Below are 13395 nucleotides of genomic sequence, written 5' to 3' on the forward strand. Positions count from 1 at the left end.
GGCTAAAGAGACAACATTTAACACATATTCTATTATAAAATAGACATCTCCTGAGTGATCATTTGGACTGAACCATATGAAGCGCAATGAAAATGTTGAAATAACTCAGTTAAGATCTGAGAAAGAAAACTGTTTTTAATTAAATTAAACAAAGACTTTTGTAGCCAAGATGATTTCAAACAAATATATCAAAGTACGTTATTCAAATGTGGCACCTCTTTGTTGCAATGAAAAAAAACAGAGTCAACATCAGATGAAACCAAAAAAAAATAAGGATGTTCAAGAACAACTAAGAAACCACCAAAGCTCAAGCCTGCCATGAACTGGAAACGGTTTGAACACATAAAATGCATTAAACGCAGTAAAACATTAGCAAAAAAGATGGAACTTTTCAAGCTGAACTGAGATTTGGAGACGCCCTCATGGACAAGCACAAGGCATTTTTGTGATCAGATGATAATCAGCTATTTTGCCACACCTTAGAAGAGTAAACAACCAACTGTCAAGCATTGGGTGGTGGCATCATGCTGAGACTGTTTTACTGTCAGTGGAAAAAGTGAATGCAATAACTGGAGGTGGATAAATTCAAAATAAAAATAAAAATCTCCAAACTAACTGGATGTTCCAACAAAATAACTCATAAAAAACTGCCTTTTATCCGTGAGTAAAGCTTGGTTTGGTTCTGGCTATGTATTCATTTTAAAACTAAAAAACCAAGAGCTTTGCTATCCGTCTAAAAAATACCAAAAAACATTCAACAGCTTCTGTTGAGTATACCAGTATCAAGTAAGTAACATGTGACCACACTGTCCATGAAATCATAACACGTAGTCTGTCTTAACCCTTCAAACCTTCATATTTAAAAATTTCAAGATATTAGAAGGTATATGATACATTTTTGACACATGTACAGTTTTCACCCTTTAAATGGTTAGCTATGTTCACCATTAGGTCGAGTTTGTACACTGGATGTTTGTTTTTAAAGTTTGTTGCAGGTGTTGGTTTTAATATCATTCCATCATGGAAAAAGAATAGTTCAGAAAAATTATTTAAAGTCTGGAAATAATATGCCCTTGATGGAATTAAATGGCTGGATCTAAATGACTACATTTATAATCGGCTTCATTATACAAGGAAATAAACCATTACTACCGGTGCTTGTTCCTTTAAAGTGTTGCTTCTTTCTGGAAATGGAACTGAGGTTGAATATTTCACAACCTAACAAAGTAAGAAAAAGAGAGAAACGTCCGACACATTATAAGAAAACAAATTGTAACAACAAAGAAATGCTGAAGATGAACACAGCGAGATTAATTATATTCTTATTTAGCCAGATTCTAATTGTCTTAGGGTCAGTATGTTGTTGAACTTGGGAAGCAGCACTACCGACGAAGACCTCTGCTCAAACAGGATAAACTGGTTTTCCTAAAAGCCTCTCTGGAGTGCTGACAGTACTTCTCATGTGAAACCTGTCTGAACCGGACTGCATGTGGTGCGACAGGTCTGAGTGAATGGAGCCAGCGGATACTCCAGTGTTTGCATCACAAAAATGTCAGGATTGCAGCGCCACACGTCCCTCTGCTTCCTTTAAACAGTGAGTAATGTGCATGTGACTGCTTGAGTATATTTGTTCAAAGGACCTACTGCAAACTGGAGGCCAAAAAAAAAATAAAAAATCACAAGCCTTCCTACTGTAAGAGCCTTTTATGTTCTCACCATTTGTGACCTGAAACTAGTTTGCTACCAGACAAACAGAGCATGAATGCAGATGCAGCAAACACAGAAAGCAGCCTGGTGAAACCGATGCACAGCCTCTTCCCTCTGCATCAGCCTTATGAATCAGACAGCGAGTCAAGCATGCTGTCCGCAAAACGTCCTCACTGCGTCCTCATAAGGATTGGGGCCTCGGCTGAGTGCAGCGGCTCCGGAAGCGACGCTGCGTTAACCAGGATGAGATTGGGCCAGATCAATAACCTGTTAGGACAGCTTTGAAAGGAAAGCAATCTAAATTTTCTGGCTTCAGACTCTGACACCCATGAATTCTAATGAGAAGTCTTTATGGAGCTCATCTCTACAGAGCACACATGATGCATTACGAACATACCCAAATAGGAAAATAGCTACCTCTCATGTCTAAAACTAGGGGGGGAAATAGTCTGAGGTATTAAGTTAATTAATGCACCTTTTAAAGCCTTAACCTTGTCGACAAACAGCGATATGTTGACTTGAAAAAGTATGCACACCCCTTTAGCTTTTGGACATATTTTAATGTTAGAACTTCAATTCTTAATCTTTTTTTTTTTAGATTTTTGTGACAGCCCAACAAAAAGTAGTGCCTAATTATGAAGTGGAAGAAAAATAATAAAAAAAACAACAACAATATTTTATGAATGAAAACATAAAAGTGTACGTTATTTATAATCACCAACTGAATATTTAGAATCGTGTAGCAAACACAGATGTAGATCTGTAGATATCTTAAGGTCAAAGTTTTGTTTATTCTTCTTCACAAAATCTCTCAAGTCCGGTAAGATTTTATGGACAGTATCTGTGAGCAGTAACAATTAAAGTTGTTCACAGATTATACACTGAATATAGACGTAGAGTTTGACCAAGACATAAATCTGCTATTAGCATCAGTTGTATGTTATTATTCTAGTAGAAATTGAACCTCTATCCCAATCTAAAGTCTTTTGCAGTATTTAACAGGTTTTCTTGGAAAATTCTTGGAAAAACATGAATTGTACCCCAACCATAGCTGTTTAATCACAACTGGTTACACTGGATTTTATTTTGGGGTATCAGTGTGTCATGGTGGAGATTTTATTTCTAGGTAAGGTATCATTTTTTTCCACTTCACAATGATGCACTACTTTACGCTGGTCTAGCACACGCATCCCAACAAAATACATCAAAGTTAAATGTGCAACTCCTTACTTCTGCAAGGAGTTGCACATTCTATTTTCATTTTAGGAAGTGAAATACACAATGCAGATCAGGAAAGCTCCCACTGCGATTCTGCTACAGAAAAGCAGGAGTAGTAATGCAACCGTGATATGGAAAAGAAGCCAGGGGAGCAGCTGGTGGAGTAGGTAGTTACACGATAGCGTTCGGCTTTAATATTTGTTTGATTGGAGATGTTGTCATGGGCACCAGCCGAATGGGCTGAAATCGATTCTTTGAGGTGGAGCACCACAACGAAAACACCCGAGAGTGCGCTGCACTAGCAGAGCGAACACTGACCCAGGCCCATCAAGTGTGGGAGGAGAGCCAAGTCTGAAGAACTGCAGCCAAATGGAAGACTGGACTCTGAGATTAGGTCTTCTCAGCTGATTTATCACACCGAGAGTAAAGATAGATCCCAACTGGACGAACAGAAGAACGCACATGTCCAATTTACACAGACAGGCCATTTGTCTCACTCCTATCAATGCCCAGTAAAACAAACTCTTGGGATCCTTCCCAAAACGAAGTCTAAACAACACTACAGCAGCTACCACTCTCATTGTCAGAGGAAGGTATAGGAGTCAAATTTAAATAAAGATGCCCCGGCAGCAATTGTGGAAATAAGAGCTGTTCTCTCTGTGTTGCCTGTAACAGAACTGAAACAGAGGGATAGCAATTCCAATTTACCTGGAGTTTTTATGATCCTTCATGCTTGCAGCTATGATTAGAAACACTGCTTCTTCTCCAGGTTTGAAATAGAAACCGCTGGTTTGACGAACTGCCACCATAATCATTTAAGACACTTACAGGGAAGAATCAATACTGTTATAGAGATTAATGGTAACATAATCGCTTTCAGTCCTGAGATTATTATTGCTTTCACATCCCTCCCTCCTGTGATTTCCTGCATTTTACCTCTTTCTCCTTGTGCTCAGTCTTGCAATGAGACTCCGACCTTATTTGACCCCATTTTCTTTCTTTTGAACCTGTTTAGCAGTTTTTCCTCCCTCGCCTGGTTAAACGTAGCCTGGCTATTGTCTTCTAACACAATTCCACTCTATTCTCATCTCCCTTCATTTCTTCGTCTTGTATTTCAACCGGGTCAATCAGTGAACAGCAGGAGGAGTCTGTGATGCTATTTGAAAGCTTAAAATTGGTTTCAGTTATTAAGTGGTTAAAGTCTTGTTTTCAGGAAATGTAATTAAAAATGTTTAGTTAACAGAATCATCTTATTTACAGCTTGATATAAAACAGCTATAATCAGTCAATGGGACAATCAATCTTTTTTCCTTCCAGTCAATGAATTCACGGTAGCCAAGCCTGTTATCTGCTGAACGTCTTGTTCTCACACCGACTGAATGAACTAGAAATACTGAGACATGTCACAGAAGTCATCTTCCTTTTAAATCACATCCTACATCTCCACACTCGCTTGGACTTTACTTAAAACACATTACTGACACTGAAAACCCATAACTTTCAATCTTCTTCCTACAGTATTAACTTACATACTTGGTAGAACTTAGCATGCTGCTTTCATTGACTAGAAGAAGGTCAGATTTTTGAGTTTCACACTGGCTGATTACTGTCCATGACAGAAGATCCTGAAAATGGCCAAATTCTGATCACCAATTTCATTAGATGCCTGTTTTACTCTCTCAGTGCAACATCACGTCTGCTTCTAACATAAATAATAATGTTTACCACAGATCCATGACCTGGCTCCTTAAACGTTCTAACACTTGCATTAATACACCAAACCAATTAAACACTAGTCCTATATTTCATTTACATGGATCGTGTAGAACGAAAAACTTTTCATACTGAAGTTTTGTGTTTTGAGGTACAAACATAGGTAAATGTATTAGATATTTTTAATTTTGTATATTTCCACTCGGGCAGAAAGGTCTTCTTGAGATATTTTGGATAAAAGTTTTCAACTGAGAAGTAAAATCTCGATGTTTATTGTCTCCTTAGAAAAAACAAGAATTGGCACAAAGTACAAATAAAAATGTGGGCAGATCATAAAATAATAACACATCTTTATTATTTAGTGAATTTTTATCAGTCATGTTAATTTATCAGCCATGTTAATGGATGGCCATTAACATGGCCATCCATTAACACCTATCAATTAGCACCTATCCATACAATCGTCTCCAAGCAATTCATTTCAAAAAGTGAATCTTCCATATCTGTGTACCTCATTTCTGCTTTGTCAACATCCTTAAAAACCACAAGACACTCAGGACACAGAAGTAGATATAAGAATGACTCGGTGTGCTCCAAACCAAGCTCTATTTTCATGATGGGTGTGAGAGCAGGTTGACCTGGCAACACTGAAAATCATCTTTAACAATGTGTATCTTCCAGTGAAAATGTACCAAAAAAAACCCCAGCAAAAACAAAAAAAAAAAAAGAGAATCTCATTAGTGGGATGCCTCAGTGGAGGTTCCAACTGCTGAGTACGGGCAGCAGCAAGGCTGTGGTGCCTGCAATGTTGTTGCACCGATAGAAAGCTGACCTCATCTTATATCACAAGGATAAACAGCTGCATAGACGACTATCTTAGAGAGAGGCCAATTAGGAGACAAGCCGGGGAAAGAAGGATTCTCTGGGAAGAGGAGTGCGCGTGCGTGTGTGTGTGTATGTGTGTGTGTGCACATCTTCATCTCTAAACTGCACCGTCCATTTCAACTGGCAGTAACCCGGAGACACTCTTGCTGCTGACATCGCAGCATGACCACTCAGCGAGTACAAAGAGCCAGTCTTTGTGAATCAGCACTCACACTCGTCTTCCCCGTCTTCCAACAACCTGCCTGCCAAGTCCCAATGCCTGCCAGCGAGAGCCATGGTTTATACGAAGATGCCATCTCTGCTGCCGGCTGATTCCGAACCGCAATGCGGCTTTGAAGGACGCCAATTAATAAGGTAGACTGGTGACGGGACAGTAGTGTTCGATGTATATCTGGACAAAGACTCTGCCAAGAGACACTAAAAACAATGTGGAAATCAATGAATGAGAAGCAGTTATTATATACGGCCAACGCAGGATGGCAAAAGGAAGGTAAATGCAGGAGTTTACTGCTATCAGATAAATGTGGACAAAAGGTTTCTGAGGCAATATGGAGCTGTCTTTATGGTCAACACCTAGAAATCCAGCAATAAACAGACTGGATCCCAATTTTCCATAAATCATCTCTAATCAGCAACTGGAAGATACTGAAAACTGAAAAATCTGATTTCCTTTCCCACCCCACAACAAAGAAGGCATCAGGTTTTGTTTTCCGTCTGAAAAACCAAAAGAGGCATGTTTAAGTCCTGTGATAGTCTTTACATTTTTTCAGATCATCTCATGTTCCCATGCTTGGTAAGGACCAGAGACAGCAGACCACCTAGAGATTGAAAGACCAGGCAATGACAGGAACTGCTTCTGTCTCAACGAAGGCCAAGCCCCATTTTACATTGAAGGCAGATTGGAAAGGCAAACAGATGATTAAAAAAGAGGTATAGAAGAAGTGTGACAAGTTGGAGGAATAAACCAGAAGACATGAATGGACATCTGTAATCATACAATCTGTGCACATACAAAAACACAGGATGCAACAGAGCAAATTGGAAGGACGCAAGTCCCACTTAATTGTGCTGGCTTCCTCCTGATAGGTTTAAGAAAAACTCTTTTTCCCTCCCTCAAATCTGCATGGGAATAGCAAAAGAAAGAAAGAAAAAAAAAACCTTCTGAGAAAAACTAAATTCAAATTGTGACGTGACCCTGGAGGTGAAACCAGAAAAAGATCCATTACCAAAGGGAAAGGAATCCACGAAGCAGAGACCCGCTGACAGCTCCTCTGTGCTGGTTTAGAGCAGCTTAGTCATTGCAGCCCTGGATGCACCATGGGGCACCACATTAACAGAAACTGTGAGATTACAGCTCTGCTGCTCTGCAGATAGCAAGTATAAAGTGTTAACATCAACATAACACCACTAGGATGGAAATAAAAAAAGGAAAAGAGATGCTGAGTGAGACCAATTTAAATAGAAAAACTTTGCAAATAACAGGATGATGTTTAGGCTGTAACACACAGGTAGGGTAGAGTGCATCAAAAAGAAAAACTTCCATTCTGTGATGACAGAAGCTGTCAGAAAAAATATGATCTTTTTTGTAGTATAACCATTAATCATTTATCTAACATTAAATACTGATATAGCATTTGATGCAACCTATTTTCCCAATTCTAGCATTGCTAACTGCAAAGTATAGCGGTTAGCATGACTTTTATTTTACCACCGTTTAGTTTTGGGTGTGCGTCTGCTGTCTGAAGACTTCCGATTTAAAATGTGTTAAAATTTGACATGGTTTTGTACCATATCTATCAATCAATAAAAAGACATTAGAAAAGATTAAACAATTTTTGTTCTAAAACATATTGTGCTAGTGGAAATAAAGATAACAGTATAAAGGTTTGCTCAGAACATTGTACAGGATAGCTTTATGTGTAAGCCACCAATGCAAGTGGGTGATGCAAAAATACATTCCATTTCCTGCTTTATTTAGTTGGGAGAAAAAGTCAGATGGCAAAAAAATATTAAGAAAAACAAACGAAACGTTTGAGATTCCAACAAAGGGGAAAGCAGCTGAGAGGTGCTGGCAGACGTCGTGTTTGTTACTGATATTATCAAACTGTGCCAAGAGAGACGGAGCTCAGAAAAAATCTGGAATTATTCCATCCGAGTGTCACTGTCGATGATTCAAAAGGAAATATCATCGAACAGAGTATGTGATGGATGCTGTTGCAGAACTCACTGGTGCATGTTGCACTGTGTGATTTTGCGCTATGGTTAACTGAATGCTGATGTTTTTAGTCTGCAGAATGAGGCAAAACAGACCCTCCAGCTGCACAACCACAAGGGTTTCAACATGCGAACCCCTTTCAATGTTTTGATTGCCTGTGCCTCAGTGTTGTTAATCAAATTTGCATGTGATTTCAAAAAAAGCCAGTGTGAAATTGTCTGTAAATGTAGCTTTGAAGTTGACACAAAAACTTAAAAAAAACAAAAATCTCTAACATTCACTGTTAATTGGTCCATCTTGGTGAAAGATGTAATTAATGCTAATAACATAGACTGTCTGTGTCTTTCACAACCAGAAATAATTACAAACAGCCAAATCTGTTTTTCTTGTAAATGAGGGAAGTACATACGAGCTTTCTATTGGCCAAAAGACTGGCAGTGTGCAGCAACAAGTGGGGAAGGGGCATTACTGAATCTCAGTAAAGGGAGTTTAAAAAATAGGAACAGTACATGAACAACAATTTGTGGAGTATAGAAGTCCCTTTAAAAATAAAAAAAAACCTGAGCTTGATATTGTCAGTGGACATAGGCCATTTCTAAACTTTTCACTCACTGTAAGATCATAATAGTAATAAATAATAAATATGAACTTTTTTTAAGGTTCTGAGGCACTAGTGGTCTTTATTCATCAATAGCTAGAAAGGAAAAATGGCAGAGAAAGAAGGCAAGAATATGCAGTAAAGGGCCCAGAATCAGGAATCAAACTGTGTGGAGTTCTGAAGCATGTACTGCTAAACCATGAGGCGTCCTGACATTATCTTTTCTTCATAAACTTCATAGATAATTCTACCAAAGGAGTCGTTTTAAAAATGTGACAAACCTCAGGAGCGTCACTGCCTAATGCCACACTTAGAGGCGCAATTATAATACAAGGTGACAGGATGAAGTCACTGAGGAAAACTATTATGCTACAGTATATTGTACTCTTACTAAAAACGTCCACTGGGAGTCATTCTTGCCAGATGCCAAAACAAGCCAAACAGCTGAATTCTTTCCTATTCCTAAAGGTGAAACCAGCCATCCTTCATCAGAAGCTCCCAATCTCATTCTGTTAGTCACTACCCACAGTTTATAGTGAGCTAATTATTTAGTTTGTTATTTGATAAACACTTTCCCCAGCTGAAGGTTTGCAGAGGAGGAAAATTGCTGTTCTGGTAAGCCCTTACTTTGCAGAAATGAGTGCTGAGATTGATACATAGAGTTTATTACATCCTTTTCGACTCAGAAAATAGGAAAAACAAAAATACTTTTTATGAATTTCTGTAAACCTAATGTGAAAAGACATGGGTCCTCCAGGACTTCTGAGTTAAATGATTCATTCATTAAGCTCCACAGGGTAAAAACAAGCAGATTTGCATCCTGTGCTAGCATCAATCATCAGACTGCTCAGGTCCCTGAGCTTCAGAGAGTACCTGCCATCATTCTGCCTCTATACTCTCAATCGTCCCCTCAAGGTTACTGCCTATTTTCTTGCCTTCCTAACAGGATAAAAGCTGCATGCTGAGTACATCTGCTGGTCCGACGCCAGGCGGGCCACACTTCAGGTTTCAGCCTCAACTGCACAGGAGAAACAGTTAAAAGGTCTCAGCTGCGATGAGGAGGTAAAAAAAACAGTGACTGGTTTTGAACCTGCAGGTGTAATTATCATGGCAGGTGGGTAAAAGAAGGTGTACAGGCTGGACAAAAAAAAACACTTTGTGTTGAACTGACAAAAATAAGGGAAGTGGAATCGCAGAACAATAAGTATAAAAGATAACATTCTAAAATTAGTGAGAATAAAAAGGTAACAGATGTTATCCATTACACAACTGAGAAAATAAATTTACCAAAGTGATAGTCTAGCCAAAGAGAGATGAAAAGATAAACAACGAAGCAATGGAAATAGAGAGAGACCAACTGAAAAGTCAACAGGGGCTAATGCAGGTATCAGTCTTATGAAACCATATCTAAAACTTGTTCTATTCTTTTCATGTTACAATTATAAACTTCAATGTTAAGATTTTGAGGAGAATTATTAGGAAAAATACATATTTTCTTGGCAATAAGGGCATCAAAGAATCAGCAAAGAAGTTAATTGGCAACACTGGAACAGCTGCTAAGATTTACAGGAAAACTACATGAAAATGTGTTAGAATGGACTAGTCAAAGTCTGGGGATAAATCCAATTGAGAAACTGCAGTGGCTTGTTCAGACAAAGCTAATATTGGCATGCCACACTTCACAAAATTCATTTTTAAGAAATGTTGAAAACTTGGGATCCTTCTACTTCAAAACTACCTTCAATTTGGTCTATGACCCAAAATTCCAGAAACATCCTTGTAACTTTTACGGCATTGTGACTAATATACAAACGAGTCACGTTAATCCCATTTCAACCAGGGCCTGACTTCCCCACTTGAGCTTACATTTATCCCCTCTTCAAACTTCCCCACTTTGCGCTCTCACTCCAGCCACCAGCCACCTCATTCTGGCATGCAGTGGACATCAATGATGGATGATGCATGCATTAATCATGAACGAGAAGACGGAGAGATCTAAACACACAGTCCCGAGTGGGAAAAGGGGGACCAATGGTAAACAAGCTGGGGACCTCTGAGCGCCGCTTAGCTTAACATTATGTAACGTCGGACTGAAAGAAAATGTTAAAGGCTCTGCAAGCAGGCAGCGCTCTACCAGACATGAGCAAACACATCAACGACCCCCCAGCCGAGTGAATTTAAGAGCAATTAGGTTATGAATCAAATCTCAGTGCATTTGTACTAAAATTATAAATCTTCTATCAAAGCAAAGTTTCCAGCCAAAATTGTGCCAAACAACATTCCACGAGGAAATACCTGGAAGTGAAAGTGTCAAACTCTGCTGCCAAGCTGGCAACATCCTGAGGGATTTAAGTACATGGGCCTGATTGATTCAATTACACTTGGACACCTCAACAGTGTCTGTGCTGGCAAGGCGACTGTTAGCAAATCCTCTGGACGAGGTTCCAAAGTGCCAGACTCAGCAGTGCCTCTATTAAATCCATCTACACACACACACACACACACACACACACCTGCCTCCTGCCCCACATGACTGCTGGAGTTTGACCGTCGATATGCTATGGCACATTTAGTGCCATGCTATTCATTAGGCTTGTCTGTGGGGCCGTACAGGAAGAATTACAAGCCAGCAAGTAAGAAACGGTAATGAAAAGGGGCAGATCAATAAACTTTCAAGCTGGATTTTTAAGTAAATGCGTGCCACAGACAGGAAGGGCACTTTTACATCAAGACAAATTTCACAGGGTGAGCATGCTTGGAGTCAGCTTGTTCCATTTTTATGAAGACAAAAATACTGCCTTGCAAAAATGTTCATAGCCCTTTAGTCAGGTTACTACAAATCTCAACATACTTTATCATGATGATGGGAGGCCAGAATTAATAACTGTGATGCAGAACAAAAAAAAAATTAAGTCTTTTAAAATAAACACCTGAAAAGTATGCCTTCTCTAGTCTGATGCATCTAAATAAGACACACAGCAGCCAACTGCCTTCAGAAACATCTAGTTCATAGTCTACCTGTGTGTAATTCAATTCAAGTTGAAATATTGCTCTCTGTGGAAGAGCCAAGAGGTCTACTGGAGAACATCAGAGAAAAAAAAAACAGCATCATAAGGACGAAAAACCAAAAGAAGACATGTCTGAGACAGACTTTTAAAGCAGAGCGAGGTTAAAAAACAATATTCCAACGTTTAAACATCCTACAGAGCTCTCTTGAATCCTCCATCTCAAAATAGTTAAGAGTATGGCACAACTAGTAAGAAGACTGATACCATCCAGCCAGCTGGGAAAGGAGATATTTATTCAAAGAAGCAGTCAAGAAGCCAATAGTAACTCTGGGGGAGCTGCACAAACCAGGTGCAAATCTGGCCTAAATGGAAGAGCGTCAAGAAGATAAATGCAGAAAGTCCCATTCTTTTCTTAAGCCTTGACACAAACACAGCAAACAAGTGGAAGAAGGTGCTCTGGTAAGCTGAGCCCTAAAACTGAACTTTTTGGCCTAATTGACTGATTTTTCAGAAACCCGACAGAGCTTGATGATAAGAAAGAATAACAGAAACAGTAGGGCTGGGGTGAAGGTTTTTACTTTCAGCATAATGACCCTTCATACAACCAGAACTACAAAAGAATCCTTTGGATCAGAGCATATCCATGATAGGATGGCTTAGTCAAAGTCCAGACATTAATCCAAATGAGAAAATGTGGAAAGACAACCATTTGTGTGTATAGATGCTTTCCATACAGTAAGAATGAGGAGTTATTTGTATAGAAAGCTTGAGGGGGGAAGTCTCTATATCTGGTAGAGACATTCCCCAAAAAACACCTGCAGCTGTAACTAAACCAGGTGGTTCTGCTAAACGTGACTCAGGGGAGCTGAATACAGATACTTGAACTTTACGAGAAAAAAAAAAACTGAAACCATGTTTCATTTTTATTTTCCTTCTACTTCACAGTAGTCCACTTTATGTTGACCCGTCATAAAATCCCAATAAAATGCATGTGTGGGGAGGGAAAAGTTTAAGGAATATGAATATGTTTGGCAAGGCATTATGTATTTGGTATAAAGTGAAAACAGTTCTAACTATAATGATCGGCCCCCATTTATACCCGCAATATGAGTCAGGGCGCACACGCAAGCAAATTCACCAGCAGCAGCAGCAGCAGCAACAGGCGAACAGACAGAGAGCGCATCTTATTCATCCAGCATCAGCCCCATTTTCAGTTTGCACACCCTCTTCACACAGCTGGTGGAGAAATGACGAGAGGACACCCACCTGGTCTCACGGTCTTCAGGCGGATGGGCTCCCGAAAGTGTCTGATGACAGCCAGCGTGTCTCTGTTGGTGAGCCCGCTCACCGGAGTGCCGTTGACCTCCAGCAGCACGTCCCCGCTGCCGGGCAGCCGGCCGCTGTGGCACACCACCGCCTCCGGGATCACGCGTCCGATGTGGGGGAACTCTCCGAGCTCGGCGCCGCCTCGCACCTCCAGGACAGCGGTCAGCTCCACGGAGCCCCCCCAGGACACGGAGCACTCCTGCACTTTGACCAACCAGTGCTTTTTCTTCTTCAGTGTCTTGGACATCGCCGCTTGATGGGCTTTTTGGGGGGTCGCTTAGGAGTTGGAAGTCCCGGGGAAGGAGCGTCCTCTTCAGAAGCAAAATCCTTTTTGGACCCTCAGAGCGCTCTGACGCACGGCTCGATCATTCCGGACCAGAGAAGTTGAGCTTTGTGTTTTGTGTAGTATTCCATTCCAGAGGGGGAAATAAACAAAAATCCTTCTCTGTGTAACCCCTCCGAGCTCCCTGTGTGCGCGATCCTTCCTCTGAATTACAGGAGCATCGTCTGGAGCGTGACACCAGCTGCGTCAGTGCCGCAGTGGAGCGGAGAGCGCTGCTTCTAATGCTGGGGCGGCTCGATCTCCCCCCCTCCACCCCAGTTTACAGCACCTGGAAAACAAAAACAAGCGTACTCCCACTACTGATGAGCCCACCGTGAGCCCAGATTGTGCGTAAATCCTGCGCCCCAAAAATATGCTAAAGTCCAGTTCTGGTTCCAAGAGA

At 40.4% G+C, this 13395-nt stretch overlaps 1 protein-coding gene across 3 annotated transcripts in view; it reads right to left on the reverse strand.

Moving 5' to 3' along the window:
* magi3a (membrane associated guanylate kinase, WW and PDZ domain containing 3a) overlaps positions 1 to 12917 on the reverse strand; it is a 128782-nt gene extending 115865 nt beyond the window's left edge. For all 3 annotated transcript variants that reach the window (XM_007553655.2, XM_016672230.1, XM_016672228.1), the window contains exon 1: positions 12611 to 12917. In XM_007553655.2, the coding sequence (XP_007553717.1) occupies positions 12611 to 12917 (307 nt within the window). The remainder of the gene's footprint in view (positions 1 to 12610) is intronic.
* Positions 12918 to 13395: the final 478 nt, after the last annotated feature.

The sequence above is a fragment of the Poecilia formosa genome, unplaced genomic scaffold, assembly GCF_000485575.1.
Source record: "Poecilia formosa unplaced genomic scaffold, Poecilia_formosa-5.1.2 Scaffold57, whole genome shotgun sequence".
Taxonomy (NCBI): domain Eukaryota; kingdom Metazoa; phylum Chordata; class Actinopteri; order Cyprinodontiformes; family Poeciliidae; genus Poecilia; species Poecilia formosa.